This window comes from Gopherus evgoodei, chromosome 10 (genome assembly GCF_007399415.2).
Source record: "Gopherus evgoodei ecotype Sinaloan lineage chromosome 10, rGopEvg1_v1.p, whole genome shotgun sequence".
NCBI classification, from domain to species: domain Eukaryota; kingdom Metazoa; phylum Chordata; order Testudines; family Testudinidae; genus Gopherus; species Gopherus evgoodei.
This window is the reverse complement of record NC_044331.1, coordinates 31,113,407-31,137,533: the sequence shown is the minus strand read 5'-3', so window position 1 is coordinate 31,137,533 and position 24,127 is coordinate 31,113,407. Positions and strand designations below refer to the sequence as shown.

The 24,127-nt window shown below is 41.6% G+C and overlaps 1 protein-coding gene and 1 long non-coding RNA gene across 2 annotated transcripts in view; one reads left to right on the top strand and one right to left on the bottom strand.

Moving 5' to 3' along the window:
- The window catches only part of LOC115658258, a 32,123-nt gene extending 21,490 nt beyond the window's left edge, over nucleotides 1-10,633 (bottom strand). The window contains exon 1 of the long non-coding RNA XR_004002220.1: nucleotides 10,552-10,633. This is a non-coding gene — a long non-coding RNA (uncharacterized LOC115658258). The remainder of the gene's footprint in view (nucleotides 1-10,551) is intronic.
- TRPM1 (transient receptor potential cation channel subfamily M member 1) overlaps nucleotides 1-22,499 on the top strand; it is a 215,835-nt gene extending 193,336 nt beyond the window's left edge. The window contains 4 exon segments of the mRNA XM_030576838.1: nucleotides 4,017-4,161; nucleotides 10,546-10,748; nucleotides 11,924-12,056; nucleotides 18,332-22,499. Coding sequence (XP_030432698.1) covers nucleotides 4,017-4,161; nucleotides 10,546-10,748; nucleotides 11,924-12,056; nucleotides 18,332-19,622 — 1,772 coding nt within the window. The 3' untranslated portion in view covers nucleotides 19,623-22,499.
- Nucleotides 22,500-24,127: the final 1,628 nt, after the last annotated feature.

Below are 24,127 nucleotides of genomic sequence, written 5' to 3'. Positions count from 1 at the left end.
TACGGTGAGGTCCTTTTGCCACGCTTAAATGATTTATGGACAAGGTGACCAGATGTCCCAATTTTATAGGGACAGTCCTGATATTTGGGGCTTTGTCTATTACCCCTCATTCTCTATCCCGACTTTTCACACTTGCTCTCTGGTGACCCCATTTATGGGAAAGTACCATATCATGTTCCCCTTTCAGTAGTTCAGTAAAATGCATTGCTTTGTTACTTTCCTTTGTCACAACTGTACATCAAAGATAAAACCCTGGCACCACTGTAGTCAAAGGGGATTTTGCAATTGAATTCAATGAAGCCAGGATTTTGCCCTAAGGATGAAATTTACTCCAATGCTACAATGTAAAAGAGCCACATGAGCATGAAATCAGAAGCATTTAGTACTTAGCAGGATCAAATTCATAAGCAGAAGTAGGGTGATCCTGCTTAAGACTTTCTAAGGACAGGCACACCAGTACCCATAATGCTAATCAAATTAGATTTTAATATGAGATACTATAACAATATATTTGTATCATCGCTATTGATCATTTTAATATAGAATGATAATAGAAAAGGAAGCAGGCAGCAAAGGACTCTGCTTTCAGGAAACAGGAGGAAGTTTGTTTCTATAACAGCTGAAAGATTAAGTTTGTGTGGTAACTTTGTGTTGTTTTGTTTGTGGTGACTATCAATTGTGTTTTACTGATAAATCTTGTATATTTAAATGATCATCTGCCAGTATCATTTTGTGATTTATTTTTACTGTCATGAATTTGCTGCCATATGTAGCATTTGGGGAAGACAAAGTGAAAAGGAAATTGCAGAATGTACTGTAACTCTAACAAAGCCTTTGTTTCTAAGCATATGTCTCTACTGTTCTGATATTTAAATTGCTTATCTTTTCTTGGCAGCAAAACAGCTACTGTATTGTCAGTCATTTGTTTTCTTTTCCCCCCTATTATTCTGTTGTTTTCTTTCCTTTTTTTTGCTTTCAAATTGCTGTGCAGTCTATGCCATGGAAATCAATCGTAAGTCTATGTGGGGAGCTGATTAACTCATTTAGTTAAATGTGTTCATTAGTCTTTTTCTTCCCTGGATACTGGTATTTTAATTATAGCGTTCTGACAAAATTCAGATGTCAGATTTTTGTTCTTCTACTGAATTGATTTCAAGTATCAAAGAAGCAGGGAATTTTTTTAATTATAAAAGGAACCGACTGGGTACTACTTTATTGATTTGCAATTATGTGCCAACATTTTTGTACATTCTATTGAGTTACCACCACAGTGATCCTTTTTAAATTATATTATGTGAGTTGTTGCACACAGAGAATTTAATTTCCTTTGATTATCCAAGTTCTACATTAACATTTTAAAAAGCTAGTTGGGTACTCGTGTTTTGAGATGTACTTGACTTTCCATGTCCAGTTTCCACATGATCACCAGAAATACAGGATTAATGTATAATTTGGTACCATGTTTGGAAACCAAGTTTGAACTTTCTTTAAATATGGTTCTGGCTAAACAAGACATAAATATGTGTTTTCAAGCGAGTGTAGACAAGATCAAGCTGATTTCAAATCACTTAAAAACCTTATCTTCAAAAGAGGTTGAGAATGTTAGTTTTTACAAACACTTTTAAAATAAATTGGTTCAGTTTATGCTGACAAACCAGATCTTGCAAAAAATTATTGCTGGGCACAGTGTCTTTTATAAGACTTCAGTGGGAGAGTACTTGACACTGGAAAGCGTTCCACCTAATGGTAAGTGTTTGTAGGATCCAGCCCAGGGTTTGAAACCAAATTAACTGGAACTATATTTAAAGTAAGAACAAACTTAAGGCTTGTCTAAATCAGGGGTCTCAAACACGCGGCCCGCAGAGCTCTTCCCTGCGGCCTGCCAGCTCCCTGCACTCCCCACCCCCCAGTTACTGCCTCTTGCTGCCAAACTACCTTCACCCCCCCCAAGTTATTTTATATGACAGCTAAGCTCCCCGCACACTCATCCCCAGCCTCACCCCTGCACTGCACCCCCTCCTATCCCCAAACTCTATCCCAGAGCCTGCACTCCCACCCCCTGTCCCAGCCCAGAATCTGCACCCAGCACCCATACTCCATCCGAGAGTCTGCACCCCAGACCCCCTCCCCCACCCAAACTCCCTCCCAGAGCCTTAGGAAATGCAGATGGAGTTAGTGGAGCTTCAATGTGATACATTTTGAAGCAGAAGTGTACAGATGCTGGAATTCCAGAATTCTACGTTTCTTTCACCAGAAAGATTTCCCATGTTATTCTCTGCTTCCGCAAGGATAATGGCAATATTTAGAAGTACATATATATGTGAACAGTTTTTCTCTTCCAAGAAGATTAACAAATCTGTGTTAAGGTCAAGGCTCACTGCTGAACATTTGAAAGCAACACTGAGATTGGTTTCGTCTCAGGATATCAAACCTAATACTGATGCTCTGGTTGATGCAAAATGCTGCCAGCTAAGTGGCCAAAAATGAAATAACTGTCAAAATTAGCACTGACTTTTCACATTACAGTTAAATAAGTTAAAAAAGTTAATGAATTGACTTTTAATAGCATACTATATTTTAATACTATACTACTATATTACTCTTCTACCTCCAGGCGCTTCCCGCCGCCAAACAGCTGTTGGTGGTGCTTAGCACTTTCCAGCAGGGAGGAGCGGGGAGCCGCGCACTCAGGGCGGGAGATGGAGAAGAGACGGGGTGGGGCAGAGCCTCATAGAAAGGGTGGAGTGGGGGTGGGGCCGGGGCAGTGAGGGTGGGAGTGTCAGTGATGCAGCCCTCGGGCCAATGCACTAGACCTCATGTGGCCCTCGTGATCATTTGAGTTTGACACCCCTGGTATAAATGGTGGGGGAATGCACTCTACAGGGGTGTGATTTCTAAAGCACACTAACTTATTGCACTTAATTGGTTCGTGTAGACCCTGTTGGCATGCGCTAGTGCACTTTAATGTAGTACTGTTTCGAGCACTTAAAAGTGCACGGGGGGGATCTTTAATGCACACTAGCAAGGTCTATACAGACCAATTAATGCACAGCATGTTACTGTGCTTTAGAAATCACACCCCTGTGTAGCACATTACGTACCATATACACAAGCCCTTACTTTTCAAACGTGATTCATAGGCCAGTATCTTCAAAAGTAACTAGTAGCTTTGGGTGCTACTTAAACGGCCCTGATTTTCAGAACTTAGTGCCCATCTACTAGCCCCTTTTAGGTATCTTGCCACTTGTTTGCCTCTCATATTAGGTTTTTAGTCCCTATATAGTTTTAAATCTCACTGATGAATACTACTGATCCTGCACCATTGAACACAATAGGAGTTTTTCCATTGACAAAGAACTTACAGTCTAACTGGGAGTTTTGAGAGGGAGGAAGCTTTACTGTCTGGGCTATGGCTACACTATAGAGTTTGCAGCACTGCAGCTGCACCGATGCAGCTGCACCACAGTAGCGCTGCTAGTGCATATGCTCTAAGCTGACAGACAAGAGCTCTCCCCATCGACTTAATTACTTCAGCCCCTGAGTGGCGTAACTTATACCAACTTAAATTGTAGCGTGTACATAGCCCTAGTTTCCGCACTCTGCAGCAACTTCAGATTTCCCCATATGGGCTTCATTCTCCACTTTTAAGTGGTTCTTTTTTTTTCTGGTATTAGAAGGTTTACATGTGCTTAGAGTTATGAGATCTCTTCCTAGATCCAGTTTTGCTATTGGGGGAAAAAATCTAAAAGTCCTAAGGGCTAAATTGTAATCTCGGTTACATCACCACAAATCTGGAATAATTATTCACTATGAGGGGAGGTTATTTTGCTTTTACATGGTGTAACTGGCAGCTGAATTTGGCCCAAAAACTCCATTTGGTTCTATTGGAAATAAACTTTTTTAACATGGATATTTGTCCTAGCAAATTTTATGCAGATCTAATCTTTACGTAAATATGATCAGTGTTTTCAATGTCAGACAAGCACTGAAAAGTAAACCTTCAATTGTCTCTTCAGCTCCTTGTGGGGATAATCTTTATGATGAGGATGGTAAACGTCTCCCTCCATGCATACCTGGGGCCTGGCTCACTCCTGCTATCATGGCTTGTTACCTTCTGGTAGCAAACATTCTACTGGTAAATCTGCTGATTGCTGTCTTCAAGTAAGTGCTTAACTGTATGATTGTTAACTTATCTTTCTCAGTTTCTTAATACTAAGATGAAATGCCTGTGAGATCCTATCAGCAGGACCAAATTATACTGTGGTTTTGCAAATAGACAGCAATTTGTGAATTTGCACTACACCCAAAGCCCAATTGTTCTGTTAATGGCACTGACAAATATTTGAATTTTAATTGAAAATCAGTTAAAGAGTCAGGGATATTGTGATAATTGGGCCTACAAATTTACCTAATTGTGAGCTCAACTGTAAAAGGTGAGTGAAAGTTCATAAAATGTCACAATAGCCTACAACAAATGGTAATAGGAAAAGGTATTAAAAAAAGAGAGGCAGACTGAATTAGTCCAAACAAAAAGTTCTTGCTATAACTCAAGGACTATGTTAAGATTGTGCCTGGTAAACAAGAACAGTGCAGAATGGGAAATCAATTGATCAAAATTGGTGTGCCAGAAATTAGGCCTAATTGGTGGACAAAATGAGAGAATGGGCTATTCCACCACTTGCTCCCTTTTGGGGCTTGGATTTTTTTTTTAAAGATGGGAGAAAAGAAGCTGGGGGCGGGGGGAGGACTTTGGCTACTGGAGCGAACTTTGCCATCATGGCTGCCATCCCTACTATCTCCTGGGACCCCACGCCTTTGTCTTGCTGATCCTGAGAGTTGTCCTAATCAGACTGGGCTCGAGAGACCCAGATGACATCGCTACTTCTGCTGGCTCTGGATAAATCTTAGCCACCACCCCGGATAAGAGACTTTCTATTCCTCCACCCCCCCACACCCTCACTTTTCCTTCCCTATCTTATTGCTTCTCTTTCCTGTCTCTCTCCTTTTTCTTTTTGTCTGATAAGACCTGACTTTAGTGAGCCACTACTGTATATTTTGCAACATTGCTGCGAGCCTGTGAGGCAGCTAAAAGCAATGTCCTAAAGAGCCCAATGCTGGTATAAGTTTGCCAGTGGCTGATAGACTGTGTCCTGGGTCTGTTTTTTCCAGCAGAGGAGTTGCACATGAGCATCAATATCAGAGACTGAAGCTGCATTTTCTCTCTTAGCTGTTCTTTTCTATTTCCTCTAGTGTTTCTCTTGTTTTGTCTTCTTAAGAAACTGGGTCAAACTTTAACAGCTCCAGCCCATCTCAATTAACGCCTTCTCTTTTCCTCAAAAAGGACGGTTATTACCATTTCAATTATTACCATTTTAATACCATCTAAAAGACTGTCAAACAAGGGACTATTACACTCTAAAACCTCTCTCCGGCTAGGGTGACCAGACAGCAAATGTGAAAAATCAGGATGGGAGTGGGGGGTAATAGGAGCCTATATAAGCCCTCGTCCAGACTAACCCGCGGCATCGGCGGGTTAAATCGATTGCTCGGGGATCGATACATCGCGTCCAGACTAGACGCGATATATCGATCCCCGAGCGCGCTTACATCGATTCCGGAACTCCATCAACCCGAACGGAGTTCCGGAATTGACACGGAGAGCCGCGGACATCGATGCAGCGCCGTCCAGACTGGTGAGTACCTCGATTTTAGAAATTTGACTTCAGCTACGTTATTCCCGTAGCTGAAGTTGCGTATCTAAAATCGATTTTAATATCTAGTCTGGACGTGGCCTAAGAGAAAGACCCAAAAATCTGGACTGTCTCTATAAAATCAGGACATCTGGTCACCCTAGAAGCAACTGAAGTGACTGCTAGGAATCACAGTGCCATGATGCCTAATACTGAGTGACACTAGTTCCTAGCAGCCACTTCAGCCTCTATCAACTATGTTTAAACAAGTGAATTTCACTGAGGTTGCAGTGGTTATTGTCATTCAGATGTAAAACAGAGGTTATTCAGATGTAAGAAAGCTCCATCCCAGGTACATCAATTGCTATACTGACTTTGCAAAATATACTAGTAGTCCAGCAGGATGAAATTCAGGGATCACTAGAAGAGAAGGTAAGACCTGATATGAGTAGAATGTCTCCCAGAAAAGGACTCCCCCCACCCCGCCCCTACAGTTGAAACAAGATAAAAGATGCTTATAAACTGCCTAAGCCTTGTGTAGTTTTACGGCTAGCCTGAGAGGCAGTGTCATCCCTACCCATACACAAAGTACACAGCTGCGCAAGGCACCAGGAAATGAGGGGCACCAAATTTTCTGATGCCCCAAGCAACTGCATGCTGCTCCAGCCCCAGCCCCACCTCTTCCCACCCCTGCTCTGCCCCCACTCCACCCCTTCTTCAAAGACTCTGCCCTGTTCTGCACCCACCCCACCCCTGTTCTGCTCCAGTCCCACCACCCACTTCCCTGAGGACTGCAGCAGGGCCGGGCCTCCGCTCACTGATGGCGGGAAGTGCAGCGACCCAGCCCCAGCCAGGCTGCTGGTGAGTGCTGGGGGTGGTGGTTCCCTCCTCACCCCCTCAGCAGCCTAGGGCCCCACACACACATCCCATGCGAGGGGTTGCATATGGCCCCAGAATAGCTAGGGATGGCCCTGCTGAGAGGTGTCCGGAATGCAAAGACCGATATCACAATGATCAAAGTGAGTGTTTATATTCCTGTCATTGATAGTCCAAAAGCAAAACCAAGGAATTTTTATCCACTTTACCGCTTCCCTCTTTATGTTGGTACTGTAACAGAGTGGTTCACACCTTGAAAGTGCAGGTAGCCAACCTTGATTACAGCCCCACCTGAAGAGATCAGCAGCAAAGAGGCTGTAAGGAAGGGGATTAGAGGCTGTTGGGAGGGATTAGAGGCTGCCTGGAGATTAGAGGCTGCTGGGAGGGAGCAGGCTCTAGCCATGAGCCCTGGGAGTGAGGACTGAGACTCCAGCCAGGTAGCGTCTGGGAGTGGGCTGCCAAAGCAGGGAGGAGAAGAGAAGCCTTTGTTTTGTGTAGACTGGATGGACTTGAAAACTTTTATTCTGAATGCTTGTTAATTTAATAGGACACAATCGAAGAAGGGATGAGAATGGGAAAAGTGTTTTATTAGTTTCTTGAACAGCCAAGAAGAGAAACTGAGGCAAGTTGCTTGTAGTGTGACCCTAGGCCATGGGCGGGGGGCACGTGGGAGATGGCTGGCCCAGTCACAGGTACCCTGGATGTTTTTCCCATCATGACATGGGGGTGGGATGGGAGGGAAGGCTAGAAATTACTGCTACTACTAAGTCACACTCAGAAGCATCACCTAGTGGAGATACAAATGAAGTGGTGTTCCCCATGTATAGACCATTTTGCAGTGCTTGCAGGCATAGGTAGATCATTTTGCTGGGCATGATACCTAGTTTATATGTCATGCTAGGGTGACCAGATATTTAGGTGTTTGTCCCGCGTCCCGACCAATCTTTGATCGGGATGCAATTTGTCCTGATATTTTCCTCCACCGGCAGCACGCGGTTTTTGGTTGGTTGGTTTGGTTTTTTTCGCTTCCGGCAGCACTCGTTCTTTTTTTTCTCTGTCGGTGGACCTCCCCTAGTGTGTCCCGATATTTTCTTCCTCTCATCTGGTCACCCTATGTCATGCCCAGGAATGTATACTTCACAAAGTGTATGTAGTCAGGAGGTTTGGTAGCTTGAATTTTAAAGAACTAAAATACCAGTCACGAAGCTGGGAAAAAACCCTTATATACGTCAGTTACTATTGACTGAAAAGACCAGAGAATCAGCAGTTTAGGAAGTAGGTCATGCTGTTAACCCCTGTCAGCAGCATAATGGCAGATGATAATACTCAGCCAGAGAACTCTTGCAATGGAGAAGATAGTAGAATAAAGCCAAATTGGCCAGTATCAATAGTATATAAATGCACATATTCCTAGCCATAAGAAACTATGACATTCATGTTTTATTGTAGTCATGTTTTAATTACTTTCACAAAACAGTATGTAAGAATTTTAAAACACAGCAAGTCAAAAAAGAAATGGTTAGAATTTTTTTTTAAAGAAAGTGCTTATATAACCTTTGATGATTTAGGAAAAATAGAGTATTTGGGGACACTAAAATAGCTTGAAAAGTTTCACATCACATTCAGAACTGCATGACTTGCTTTCAGTTGATATAAGAAAGTCTATTATTAGTCTCTGGGTCTAGCAGTGTCCCTTTTCTACCCCTCCAAATCCACTGAACTCCTAAATATATTCTTTTAACAACACACCTGGTTTGATGGCAAAAATGAAAATCTTTGGCTTCTAAGAACAGCTCTTTGCAAGTATCTGTGTTCTGTTCTGAAGTGGAAAAGTTTGTATGAATTGAAGTTTGAACTGAAGACATTTTGTGATAGCTTTAGAAAAAAGTCTGCTATTTAGCTCAAGCTGATCAGGATACGCCTTGTGAAGCTTCTGAATTTTATTATACAAAATACCTTTCATGCCTTTAATACTCTGTGTAACAGCAAACACTGGGATGTGTTATGAGCAGAACTTTGTTTATAACCATGCTTCAAAATAGGAGTGTGATGTATATATTTTTGCAGAGCTTATTTTTCTCCATGACTGCTGAGAGGTTTTATATACTGGGGCAAATATTCTATGGCAGACCTCCCAATGGAAGTGCAGGAATGTGTCCTGGAAGATGCAAGTGCTGTGCTTTTTTTTAAGAGCTCTGGCTGTCAGCCCCAGGTAGCTGGGTCTTGTGTGGGAGGACCATGCATATTCAAGAGACAGGGACAAAGGGTCCCCCTCCCCCATCCTCCCAGGCAGCCCAGGCTCAGGCCCTCCTTCCCTTCCTCTCTGCCCCAATCCCTCACCAGGAGGTGGTGGGTCTCCAGCCATCAGCTGCAGCACAGAAGTACAGAACAGAAGTAAGAGTGGCAATGGGGCGCTAAGTCTGCTGTAAAAAGTGATATTGATGAATATCAACTTTCACATTGCCACCCTTACTTGTGAGCTGCTGCTGGCATGGCACTGCATTCAGAGCCAGGGCCGGTGCAACCATTTAGGCGAACTAGGCGGTTGCCTAGGGGGCCGAGATTTGGAATGATTGAGCAGCCGCTGCTGCTGGGACAGAGAGGGAGTCTGAGCTGCCGGCGGCAGCCAGCAACCCAGGGTGTCCCCTGGGTCAGGGCGCCGCCGCAGCAGCCGGCAGCCCAGGGGGTCCCCCGGGTCAGTGCGCCGCCATGGCAGCTGGCAGCCGGCAGTCCAGGGGGTCCGGTCAGGGCGCCGCCGCGGCAGCCGGCAGCCCAGGGCTTCATCTGGGTCAGCGCACCAGCAGGGCTGCCCAGAGAGGGGGGCAAGAGGGGCAATTTGCCCCAGGCCCCGCAGAGGCCCCCACGAGAGTTTTTCGAGGCCCCTGGAGCGGGGTCCTTCACTTGCTCCTGGAGCCCCGGAAAAGTCTCGCAGGGCCCGGGCCCCTGGAGCTTCTTCTGCTTCCGGTCCTCACTGGCGGGGGGTCCTTCCGCTCCGGGGCAGAAGGACCCCCCGCCTGTGAACTACCGCCGAAGCGGGACCCGCTGCCGACATTCAGCCCGGTCTTCGGCAGTAATTCCACAGCGGGGGGCCCTTCCGCTCTGAGACCAGTCACCGAAGTGCTCCGGAGACCCGGGGCCCTCCGCCACAGAATTACCGCTGAAGACCCGGCTGCACTTCGGCAGCTGGTCCCGCTTCGGCGGCAATTCGGCAGTGGGGGGGCCCCGCAGCGGGTCTCCAGGGCACTTTGGCGGCAGGTCCCGGAGCGGAAGGGCCTCCCGCCGCTGAATTACCACCAAAGCGGGGGCCCCCCGCCGCCAAAGACCCCAGGCCCCTGGAATCCTCTGGGCTGCCCTGGCACGCCGCTGGTAACCCAGGGAGATCCCCTGGGTCAGCACGCCACTGCCGGCAGCCGCCAGCCCAGGGGTTCCACTGCACAGTCCTGCTTGGAGAGGATGCGGAGCAGAGGTGAGGGGGGCACAAGGTGGAAGTTTCGCCTAGGGTGCCAAACTTCCTTGCACTGGCCCTGTTCAGAGCTGAGCATCCACCCAGCAGCCGCTGCTTTCTGCTCTGCCTTCAGAGCTGGGTGGTGGAATATGTATTTGTGCAGAGGGGAGGAGGGCACATAAACGACTACAGACACAAAGAAGGGGGGCCCGGTCAAATAAGTTTTTGAGAACCACTGTTCTAAAAGGATAGCCTTCTGGGGAGGAGTGTGCTGCTGTTCTACCACAGTCAAAAGGATAGCTAAATTATCAGTTCATCTTAATTAGCAGTCTTAACAGTCTCTTCCAACCAGAGCCTCCAGGCTTTATAATAACTGCTGAAATGATTGGCTACACAACTCAGCAATTCATGTCAAATTATTGTATCTTAACTGAGACTGCTATTTAATATCCTTTGTATTTTTAATTGCGTGCTTGTTTATGGCAAAGGATCATCAATGAAAAACAATACATCTAACAATAACCTCTCTTGCAGCAATACCTTCTTTGAAGTGAAGTCCATATCCAACCAAGTTTGGAAATTCCAGCGATATCAGTTGATCATGACATTCCATGACAGACCTGTCCTACCTCCACCTATGATCATCTTCAGCCACCTCTACATAATCATCATCCGCCTTTGCTGTCGCTGTAGGAAGAAACAAGAAGGGGACCAGGATGAGCGTGACCGGGGACTGAGTATGTGAAGGATTCTGTGTTTTAAATAGAGCTCTTTATACCATTTCAAACACAAAGCAGCCATTTATCCAGTGCTAATTGCCATTCATTTTCTTCACCTTGGCCATTGGCGGTATTAGTAAAAATCAGTATGTGACAACACTTGCATCAAACTAATAAATTCATAGAGTCTCCAGGGTCCTGAGCCCACAGAATATGATGCTGCATTGCTGCTATCAATCTTCCTTAGCATTTTTTTTAAAGTTGCTGACCCTATAATCTTGGCATCTGTTTAATCCAGATTAACCAAATTATAATGGCCACCCAGTGGGAGGTAATGGAGGTCGTTCACAAAGAAATTGAGGGGATACAGGGATTATGGTTTCTAATCTTATCTGTCACATTGACTTCTCTCTTGCCTTTAACAGTGCATGTATGACAATATTGTGTCTCAGTTTCCCCACATATAATAATACCTACCTATCTCACAGGAGCACTGTGAAGATTAATTATCATCTGTAAAATACTTCGAAGATGGAAGTGCCCTGAAATTGTTACTTTTAACATAATAATAATTAAGAAGAAAAAATGGATTTAATCAAACATGTTAGCATTCATGTAGTATTTTTACCTTTTCTGGTTTCTGTTTTTCATGAGAAACATATTTTGTGGGTAATTATATTTTTGTTACATATGCCCCTGATGCAAAAGGGTTACATATCTGACACTCCTGAAAATAATATGAAGCATTCCCAAGGGTTTTTTTTCTCTCATTTATTTTTCCTTTTTTAAAAAAAAAAGAAGTCCAATTTTTTGAAAAGTCCTTACCCAAAGTCTGTCAGTGGTACCAGCTGACCCATTGGATTTAATCTACTGAATGTGATGACATCCCTTTTTAGAGAGAGGGTAAAAAAGAAGACTCATCTAAACGAGCAATCAGGTTGACTGAGTAAGGTAACATTGCGCTCAGGACTTTGGCTAAGTGCTGGTTGCCTGTTTACAAAATAGCCTGTTTATTAAGTGCCCAAGCAAGGATTACAGAAACAAAGTCTTCAGTTCCTTCCCCTGTCTCCCCCCACCTCCCACCTCCCCAGTATCCAAAAAGCCCTACAAAATCAAAACCCACTTGTTATATTGGATTTAAAATTATATGAACCTTGGGCAATTCAACTAATACATTTTACAATTTTATGCAGAATTGTTTCTGAATGATGAAGAGCTGAAGAAATTGTATGAATTTGAAGAGCAATGTGTTGAGGAATATTTTCAGGAAAAAGAGGATGAACAACAATCATCTAATGACGAACGTATCAGAGTCACATCTGAAAGGTAACTAGTGAAAACAAAAACCGCCCTAACTTTACTAGGGATTAGAAAACTTCTTTTTCTGTTCATTAACACCTAGTGTTGGTCAAGCTATGCGATGTTTGTAGCCTCAAAAAAATGCACCAAAAGTTTCTATGGTTATCTTAACCATGCCTAACAATCTGGCTCCAAAATTGAGGCCTGGTCTACACTACGCATTTAAATCAATTTTAGCAGCGTTAAACCGATTTAACGCTGTACCCGTCCACACTACGAGGCCCATTATATTGATATAAAGGGCTCTTTAAATCGGTTTCTGTACTCCTCCCTGACGAGAGGAGTAGCGCTAAAATCAGTATTACCATATCGGATTAGGGTTAGTGTGGCCGCAAATCAATGGTATTGGCCTCCGGGCAATATCCCACAATGCACCACTGTGACCACTCTGGACAGCAATCTCAACTTGGATGCACTGGCCAGGTAAACAGGAAAAGCCCCGCGAAATTTTGATTTTCATTTCCTGTTTGCCCAGCGTGGAGCTCTGATCAGCACGGGTGGCAATGCAGTCCCAAATCCAAAAAGAGTTCAAGCATGGACCATACGGGAGATACTGGATCTGATCGCTGTATGGGGAAACAAATCTGTTCTATCAGAGCTCCGTTACAGAAGACGAAATGCCAAAGCGTTTGAAAAAAAAATCTACAGGCTACACAGTGCTGTGTGACAAGCATAACGGGAAGCCAGAGACTCAAATGGACGCTCATGGAGGGAGGGAGGGGGTACTGAGGACTCCAGCTATCCCACAGTCCACAGCAGTCTCCGAAAAGTATTTGCACTCTTGGCTAAGATCCCAATGCCTGTAGGTTCAAACACATTGTCCAGCGTGGTTCAGGGTATAGCTCGTCAATTTACTCCCTCCCCCCACGTGAAAGAAAAGGGAAAGAAATCATTTCTTGACTTTTTTCAATGTCACCCTATGTCTACTGAATGCTGGTGGTAGATGCGATGCTGCAGCAGTGAAGAGCAATATCCGCTCTTCTCCCCTCCCCGGTGACAGATGGTACAATATGACTGATATCCATCGTCAACATCAGCCCGTGCCTGATAATTGCTGAATACCCCTGGCTGGCCTCGGGGTGCCTGGGTAAAAATAGGAATGATTCCTGGTCATTCCCAGTAGATGGTACAGAACGGCTGGTAACCGTCCTCATCATAGCAACTGGGGGCTGAGCTCCATCAGCCCCCTCCCTTTCCTGTTTAAAGAAAAGATTCTGCACTGCCTGGACTATCATAGCAGCGGCATGCTGGGCTCCTCTCTTCCGCACTGCTTAATGTCCTGCCTGGACTGTCATAGCACCGGGAGGCTGCCTCCCCCTCATTTTATCTCACTAACAAGTCACTGTTTGTTATTCCTGCATTCTTTATAACTTCATGACACAAATGGGGCAGGGACACTGCCACGGTAGCCCAGGAAGATTGGGGGAGGAGGGAAGCAATGGGTGGGGTTGTTGCAGGGGCACCCCCCGTGAATGGCATGTAGCTCATCATTTCTGCGGGATCTGACACGGAGCAGCTGTAATCTCTGATACACTGGTTGTCTAGTACACTTGCCCCATATTCTAGGCAGGACTGACTCTATTTTTAGAAACCATAAAGGAGGGATTGACTCGGGGAGTCATTCCCAGTTTTGCTTTTGCGCCCCCGGCTAATCTCAGCCAGGGGCACCCATGATAGCAGCAGACAGCACAGAAGGACAGATCTGTGGAGTATCTCCTCTGTTCGCGGTATCCAGTACACATGCGGTGACTGTAAAAAAAAAAAAGAAAAAAAAAAAAGCTGAACGGGCTCCATGGTTGCCATGCTATGGCGTCTGCCAGGGCAATCCAGGGAAAAACAGCGCAAAATGATTGTCTGCCGTTGCTTTCCCAGAGGAAGGAATGACTGACGACATTTACCCAGAACCACTCGCGACAATGATTTTTGCCCCATCAGCCACTGGGCTCTCAACCCAGAATTCTAAGGGGCGGGGGAGACTGCGGGAACTATGGGATAGCTACAGAATAGCTACCCACAGTGCAACGCTCCGGAAATAGACACTAGCCTTGGACCATGGACACGCACTGCCAAATTAATGTGCTTAGTGTGGCCGCGTGCACTCGACTTTATACAATCTGTTTTATAAAACCGGTTTATGTAAAATCAGAATTATCCCGTAGTGTAGACGTACCCTGAATCTCTCACAAGAGCAGGTTTTCTCATGAGAACTCTAGCACTGTTTGCTTCTGTGTGGTCTGAGTGTACTGCAAGAGCCTTGCCCACATTTTACCTCTACACTTCCTCTCCCTCCCCACCACAACTGTGTGAAGTTCAGAGATGTTTTCTCTACTTGTTTAACAAATAATGACTTGCTCGATTTCCATCAGATTGCCCTATTGTATTAGAGTGGAATCAAATGACAAGAGCAGTGAAATAGGATGGGAGAAGTATGTTCTAGTGGTCTGCATGTCGGGGCTGGACACCCAGAACTCTTGAATTCTAATCTCAGATCTGGTAAAGATTCCCTCTGAGGTCTTGGGCAAATCATTTAAACTCTCTCTCAGTTTCCCCATCTGTAAATAGCAATCATACCTATGTGTACCTCACTGAGGTGTTGGGAGGCTTAGGTAATATTTGTACATATGAAGACCTAACCAGTAGTAGTATATGTACCTATTATTAGGTCGTCTAATCAACAACCCTGCTGTTGCACGTTTTTTCCCTACAGAATGTTTTCACATGCTCTACCTACTCCAGTGGCAGTTTTAAAATAACTCAAATGATGGGCCTTCTATTATTCCCTTGGATGACTATTCCACAAAATAAGAAATCTCGCTATTAAGAAAGTGATACCTGATATTCAGTTTACATATTCCTTTACCCTGTTGCATACTCACTAATCCCTAGTTATAGCCCCACCCTAAGGACCATCCTAAATTATTCTATTCCTGCTGTTTTTTTACACCTTTAGAATAACAATAGCCAAATATAATAATCCTCTCAGTCATCATATAGCCAAGTCATCACATTTACCATGTGCAAATAGTCAGTGTGACTGTGATAGCAAAGGGAATACCTGCAATGCCACAGTAATGCTAATTAACTCAGAGCAGTAGATGTCAACACTTTAATGGTGACCACTCTATCCATATGTTTGTTTTAAGAAATCCTCACAAATCAGTGCCACAATTATCTGAGGTTTTCAGAACCCAAAATGGTGGTGACTTAATCCATTTTCTGCAGGCGGTGTCAGGAATAAATCAATGGGGACACAGCTCCTCCGTCTGATGAATGATTAGGACAAACAAGATGCTTTCACTCAAAGCTCCTTCTTTACTGAGTCTCAAGCACATGCCATGGCAATAGTTTTAGAGCACCCAAACATAGTTACCCAAAGTCTGAGATGGTTTCAAGTGATCAACAGCCAGGCACCCGGGTTCCTTCTTCCATCCAGCTGCTGAGGAAAAGATGTCAGTCTCTGCTCGAAGAAAAGCTCCTTGAACTGCTCCAAAGTTATTCTTTTACAGCTAACTTAAATAAAGCACATAACTCTTAGTGACTCCTAGTGGGTCACCAGTTCTCCTAGCTTCAGCAAATTGCTCATTATCTCTTATCAGCAAAGCATTTCTAGTCATAACAACAATAAAACTTCTATGTAAGGGGCACTCAAAACCAAGGTTGGCTATCCAAACACCCTCTTCCATTCTTATGGTTCATTAACTCTCTGTTCCATCCTCTTATTCTGATTAGCAAAACCACAATCATGCATCTATTTGTCTTGGCCTCTCAGACTCCTAACAATTATTCTTAACTGTGTGGTATTTGGTTTTTCAGCTAATTAGTTTTCAGCTAATAGTTTTTCAGCTGGACGCACACAATGGCTGCCGTTATGTCAAGTTTAATCCTTCCACAACGCCACTACCACTTAAATTCTCTCTCTGAATTCTTTAACATCTTTCTGATTGGGAGGTGTCCTGAACATCAAGTAGTGTCTATGTGCAGTCTGGGAGTCAGAGAGTAAATGAAATGTGCGTGTGTGTGTAATTTCTACGGCACTGTTTATGCCATGGCAATTTGTCAAAATCAGGGCCATTGTGACAGCGAATAGAGTAGAACCAATATGCTTCTCTGATTCATTATGGTACATGGTCACAAAGTAGATCTGCATATTTCTCATGGCTTCTTGCTCCAGATGCTCCACCAGTTTTAGTGTGTGAGAGCAAAAGAATGTTAATTTACTTCCACGGTTGATTTGCTAGTGTGTGATCTCTAATCACATCCCAGTGTGTAGTTTTTATATCCAGTCTTCCTGCACTGTAACTTCCATTATGTGATAAATGATACAAGAAAATGGAAAGAATTTTTAATCGATTTTTTTAATGATTCTACTGTTTGCAAATCTCGTACATAATTGGAAAGTAGAAATAAAAGGCTAAAGTAGTGCACAATTCCATAAACTCCTGAGTACATTCTCTTTCATGCAGCAACCAAATGTGTTTTTCACCATTATCTTGATCTTATATCAAGTCAAAATTTGAATCTGTCATTAGAAAATACTTCCCATATAATTAATAGAGTTCCTTACAGAGAAGAATGACTATTATACATGAAGAGGTTGGCATGTGTGGAAAGAAATATAAAAACATGTTTACCTCAAGACTGACATGACTTGTACTTGCCTGGACACTTAATAACTAAGGGGAGAGAGAGATTAAATTTCCATTTTGTATAGCGTAATGAGCATAGCTCAACAGAAAGTGCAAAATCTTTCAATAACATGAATCAGATTAATTAACTGCTTTATTGTACAAATGGAGCTGATAAAATTATTTTAGAAAGTTCTTCAGATTGTTTTGGAAACTAGATCTGATTTCTGCAAATTTATTCACAATCCTTCACTGAATTACATGCAAATATACTTCAGCCTGTGGATAGTTTTGTATACTATTCACTTTCACTGTTAATTGTGGTGTGTGATTGGTCAACTAGGTCACAGTGGGTACTGTTTCTGCTTCATGAATGGATGTCTGACAGTTTTTAAACAGAAGACTAAAGAATGGCAATAGTATATAATATGTTTCCATTATGAATTTTTGGATGAATAATAATTGGTGTTAGAATTTGTGAAACTGCAAGAGTTCTCAGATATTTTCATTAATATCCCATGGCCATCCAAATACCCATAAATAGTAAATTATTGGAGTGGGATGGATCTGAGATAAGGCAATAAGAAATGAAACAGGTTCACAGCAAGGGAATCTGATGTTAAAACTCCTTGCTCAAAGTAAGAGACTATCCAAAACTCTCTTCGGGATTTTGACATTCATTTATAGCAGGATTCTGCATTCTTTGCACCCCAGAAAACCCTACTGGCTTTGGTGCGAATTAAGATGTCAAAAAGTAAATGATTGATTCGTTTTATCAAGAGTTTCCACATCTTGCATCATTGATTTTTTTTCCAAGTTTTGGGGAACAAATAATTTGGTACAATGTAATTTTAAAAGAAAGCTGTTAAATGTTCCACATTTGCAATATTAAGTGCTGTGTAATTTCATATAATTTCCCTTTTTTAAATAAAAGGTATCGACCTCCAGCTGTAAACTGAGAAGTTTTCAGCTTTCTCCTCAAGAGGTTCTGAAAGTCTTTCCATAATAATTAAATGGCAGAATAGGTTTAACAAGATAATGATTAATACTAAAAATCAAATATGACAGATCTTTTCTTAAACAAAAAGAGGTATAGGGGTAGAAAACAGAAATGACTAGACAGTAAGATACCAAATATTGTGACATTGTAGTGTAGCTATAAGCGAGATTTTCAACAGTTTACATATATATATTCAATACTTCCACTGTTGGAAAATCACAATATAGTAGAGTGTATTACACAAACTTTTGTACAAAATGGGGAGAAGTTTGTGCATTAGAAGAGTGAACTGTTCCTTAAAATAGATAGTGCATATATTGTAAAATTCTCCGCTATTCAGAGGGCCACCACAAGACTTATGCATGACTTAAGTTCTGTTTTGAAAGCTAAAGTGGGACTTAGGAGCTGCAGAAATCTTGTTCTGGCTTTCTGCTCAGGAGCAAATTTCACCCCATATGTGAAAATTGCACATTCAGCATGTCTGACCTTTGACATAGTTATTAATAAGGAAAGTGTATGGTCCAAAATTCAACTCTAACATTACTCAGCAGAAATTAGTGTGTTACTTGAAAACATTCTATGGGATATTTAATTAATCTTATTCTTATATTCCATAGAGTGGAAAACATGTCTATGAGGTTAGAAGAAGTGAATGAAAGAGAACATTTTATGAAAGCTTCTCTTCAGACAGTTGACCTTCGACTTTCTCAACTAGAGGAGCTATCTGGTCGGATGGTGAATGCCCTCGAAAAGCTGGTAGGTATTGACAAATCTGAGCTGACGTATACACGCTCACGGGCTTCTTCTGAATGTGATGCCGCTTACCTCCTGAGGCAAAGCAGTGTCAACAGCTCTGATGGCTACAGCATGTACAGATACCATGTCAGCGGTGATGAGTTAACATTTGATGATAGCACCACCCCAATGTCACCAGCCATGGCATTGCACAAAAAAGCCTATTATTTTGGTACGAAAGAAGAGAGAGATTGTGCAGACTCAAAGATGCAGCTGGTTCCAGAACGTCAGGGTAGTCTTCGCTATATCTCCAGTGCTAATACAGTTGCCACTACAGATTACAATAAATCTGCATTAGAAATTGCACAGAATGTCACTAGACCCCGATCTGATTCAGACATTTGTGTTTCATCTGATGACAAGCAAGGGATTTCCAAGAGTGATGAAACAATTCCCCAAAGCATAAAGCAAACAGATATTGTTATGAATGGACAGTCAGTCACAAGACCAGATTTTCAGAACACTCATTTAACAGTAGAAAGGACCAAGTTAGAAGCTACTATCTCTTATCCCTTAGACAAGTCTAAGGCAATGCGCTATTACCCTGCTGAAGCTTTCAATGCTTGTCAAACAACCATGCTAAAGTCAAGGAGCTTTATATTTGCACATGGAGGGAAACTGGCTGGAGGGGTCAACAACTGGACCACAGAATATAACACCATAATGGATCAAGTGTGCCCTTCCACAGTTGAACGGTGGACTAGTGAGTGGAAATACCAGGTTGAACAGAAACTTTCTAATGAACCTAGTCCAGAATATCCTGGTGAGTCTGAAGCAGAAAGGCAAGCAGAGCAGAAACAGTTACTGACAGATACAGAAGATGACAGCGATGTTGGCGAAGCAGGTGTCAGTGCCTCTCATACTTATACACCCGTCACCGACAGGACTGAGACAGAAAACTTACTGTCAGTGAAGCCAGACAGGACTGATAGATTCCCATCTGTACGATCAAAGAGTTTACACAGCCATTCTCGGAAAGCCAAGTCCATTAAGGACAAATTAAATAGACCAGGACATGCCAGCAGTGTAACTAATCTAGTGGTGGCCTGTGGCAGTGCAACAGAAGAAAAAAAAGCTAAGCAGGAAAACACTTCCACAGAAACTGAGTGCTAAAATGGTTCACGTGGCAGTGATGGTCAAGAATTTGTTTGGATTAGTTTAACAAATATACCACACTGAACAGAAATGTTTGAAAATGTAATTCCTAAAAAATCTTGCATTTACTGATTTTCTGTATTTTTAATTCTGTAGAAATGTTAATGCCCTGTTCTCAAACAAATGCTTTGTGATTTGGGTGAAAGGAAGACATGCGCTTTAGGGGTGGATGTAAGTCTAGGCATGATAAGAAAATACCAAGTGGTCCAGACCTTTCTGGGGTCCATCGGCCTTCCACATTTATTGATTGATTGAGTCTTTATTAGAGCTGGTTGAAAACTGGAAAATATTTTCATAAATAATTGAGAAAATTCTCTCCCTTTTTTCATTGGAAAGCTGTTAAATTCAAACTTTTTGGACTAGCTTTATCTTCACATGTGCACCTGATTTCCTTACGGATGTAGTCTTTTTTTCCTTTAAAGTACTGAATGCAAAGGAAAGTTTTGCAATCTCCTTGATTTCACGGATACCTCTTAGTTAAACTACCAAGGAATGCACATCAGAAATGACTTTCAGTCAATAAAATAGACATAAACTGAGTTAAACCAATACAAAAAAATGCAGGTTGCTCCAAGAACAGCAGGACTTGGAAGCCATCAGTTTGGTCTATTACCAGAATATTTCACTTGTCTTTGAACATGGATAATGGCATCTTGTTTTCTGTTACTTTGAGAAGGAGTATCCTCTTTAGCAAGCATGCATGCATACACACACACATACACACACTCTAAACTAATTGCCTTAAGCTGGGCATCATACTGGAAATAACTGCTTTCTGGAGGCTCTGTTTTGGGAACTACCTATATTTTTAATGGCACTGTTCATTATTTCAAAACACTTAGTGGGGATTGAAGTGGGAAAATGAGAGTCCAAGACCTGCATCAGTGGCTTGCATCACCAGAGGTTACAGTGGAGCCTCATAGTAAATGGAATTTGCTTAATTTAAATAAATAAGTACAACTGTAAAATGAGTGACAAGTACTGATAAAGTACATACACACCTTTATTCCAGACAAATCTAATGCAACAAACCTTTCTTCCTTCAGGAATTTCATTTTGATGACAACTGGGGAGCACAAGTGGCAGGCACTAAAACACCTGAAGCTTGTTTTTAGGTGCTTCAAAACCATGATAAATTTTTTGTTGGTCATATTTTTTATATTTTCCTTCTCTTGTGAAAATAGAACCTGAACAGCCACTTTGGTTTTATTAGTGTGAATCCCACCTGTCTCTTTTGAACATTTCTTGTACAGGAAGATCAAGTGGTTTTCCCTCGAAATCTATAAAAATTTAAATCCCCCCAAATGAGGGGAGATTTACAAAATTTGAATTTACAAAACAATTTACATAGGGAAAACAAACTCCACAAAATAGGCTCTGCTGCTCCCTTTTATCTTCCATGAAGGGGGCCTAAATTTCACAATTTATAGTAAGTGTTTTCCCAACTCACATCTTTCAAACGAAGAGTCGTCATTCAAAGATATTGCAAAGTGCAGTACTAAAATGTACTTGTTTCTGGCAATTTTGTTGGTGATGTTATATTTTGATTAAGTGGTTCTTATTTGTTACTTTCCAGGACTACTTTTCAAAAATATTCAAGGCAGCCCCCTTACTGTTGGGCAAATGCACTATTTAACAGATAAGAAAGAAAACAGGCTAGCTGACTTTCAAAGTTATTTTCCTTACAGACTGCTGTTCAAAGGTTTACATTCAAGTCCTGCTGTTAGTAACCAGGATTTTTACATGCACTATTTTGAAATTGTAGAGTTTAATATGTATTTTCTTCCATCATCAGATCCACTGTAGCATGGGGCCCAGTGTTTACAATTAAAACTCTACTACAATATTTGAAAAAGAAAGGAGGGGTGGTGTGTGGGTATGAGTGTGTGTGTGTACATGTGTGTGTCAAGATTCTAGTAAGGTGTTGGCTGCCTCATGTTTTTGTCATTAGTATCAAATATCTCCATCTAAAACATGTTCCTATACTATACAGTGCTGCTAAACTTAAATGAAATGGACAGTTATAGAAGTTCATTCTTCACGAACTATGGCACTTCTCCCTGATGTTGTTATTCAAAGGCTTGTCAATGTTATCGGGACCTGAAGACAGGATTTTTTTTTCATGAGGGCTTTTTTATTCAGTTTCTTAGAATTTGAGATTTGCTGTTGTAAAATGGAATGACATTTGATATTGTTGCACTTCTACACTGCTGTATGACAGTTTGATGCAATTTCATGGTGATTTTATATGTGTAGTGAAAATATTTGTTCTAATTTGCAGATGCCTTTTATTATTTGCCTGTACACTCTTGCTGGAAACTGATTCATCAACAAACTCAAAAGAGAGAAAGGTTTTCAGCATTTTTCCTAAATGATCAGTATCCATTTCACTATGCAGTACAGTATGTTGCATGCATCTTGCTGTAACATCTTTATAAAATGTGTTAAACCATGTTTTATTTGCCCAGTCACTTTCTAATTTTAAATTATTAATTTATCTCAAATTAACCGTTGAATTAGACTAACATGGAACTCTCTTAAATGACTTTTTAACTTATTTTCTTTGTGTACAAATAACCAGTTATATTAGCTCTAGGAACAATACCAAAAAGGTATGAAATAATAAATATAATGTAACAAATTTGTCACTGTAAGGATACTGAAAACACTGCAGCCTGTCTGTTCTTTTTTACAGAATACATGAAGTAAATGTTTTCCAAAGCAAAATTTCAGTTAATGGTTTCCAGTAATTTTAACTTCTGTGGAGTGATATCTTTATAAGGCCTTGATCCTGCAATCCTAGTGAATATATAAATAAATGTTGACTTCTTTTTATTTGCCGCCTTGTTCATGTTTTCAGGCTTTTTTTCTCCACAAACATGAGGGCTAGAAACTTTTTTTAAAACAATGTGACTGAGCATTTCAGGTTTTGTGACTCCAGGAGCTTTAGGAAAAAACACCAAATATCATCAGATTCATAATTAAATCAAGAGAGTTGGCAATGCTTGTTCAATTGGCCATATTTTGAGATGGTGCACAGGCACTCAGGAATCTAGCTTGACTGGCACTTAAGATCTAAGGGGATCAAATCTGATCATGAATCAGTGAAACTCAATAGCTGGAGCTGGTTTGAAAATGGGAATTTCTTTTCACGAAATGTGGACATTCTGGTTTTCATTTGAATTCAAAACAATGTTTTCCATCACAAGGAATTATAAAAAAACCTCTCCTGTTTCAGAACAATCAAAATGGACTATTTTTGAATAATGCAGAGGGGCTGGCAAAGCCAACAGGCAGCATGAAAGTTGGGGGGCTGGGGAGCTTGCCAACCAACCTGCTGGGGAGCAGAGGATGCAGGAGCAAATGGAGAGACAGGTGGGCTCTCTGGAAACTGGCCTAGTTTTGTCAAAAATTTTGACAGAATTGACACAATGAACATTTTGATTCCATCAAATCAGCATTTTCCAATGGAGAACTTCTCCAGTGCAAACATTTTCAATAGCCTTTAAACCTCATGATCCTCTGCTGAACAGGTCATTTTTTTCAGAGTAGAACTGCAGTATAAAATTGGTTTCAATCTATTCCATAATGGATGTTTGTCCAGATCATAAAACCATTATACATAAGGAATTAAATTGCATTTGTAATTTCATCTGAAGAGCGCTAATGCTGAAACAAAATGCTGTTGCAGATCTGATACGATATAAATTAGTTGTAATTTTTAATGATATGGAGGCACTGGCAAAGTTGATAAACGCAATTTCAGGCTTTCTTGTGTGTTTGCTTTGGTGCTGTTGTGTTTTTTTTGGCAATACTGTTGGAAGAAAGGGCTGCATGCTAAAGTTTCATTTTTTACCTTTATATATTTTTTAAATTCTAGTAGCCTCGCTCACATAATGTACTCAGGTAATAAACACAACATTGTGTACAGTTTACATGCAATGGAGAAAAAAATATTTTTAAAGAAACCAGATTTAAATGCAAGCTTCCACGGGCTAGAACTTGATACACTTCCTTAGAGTCAGACCTTAACTTCTCAAATAATCCAATTGATTTCAATGAGTCTGCTCAGAGTAGATAAGAGTATAGGGAGAATATTTATTTGATTAAGGAAAAATACTTTGACAGTTTCTGTTAGAAAGAGAAGGCTATGACAATGTATCATCCCTTAACAGACAGCTTCAAATTAACAAGATAAACAATAATCATTGCAGACACACCATGATATAGATAGACAGTGACAGGACACAAACAGGACTTGCATATATAAAGGGCAAAACTGTCATGTTAGATTACAAAATCATAATCTATCACCTGTAAAAGACAGAAACATTTGTAATTAAGTAGTCTGTCAAGTTGTGTTCATGTTATGTGACTCCATTGTAACTGGTAACCTAATCGAACTGGGAATCAAGCCAAGAGTTTGTGTTGGGAATCTCTCTCTCTCTCTCTCTTTTTTGTTT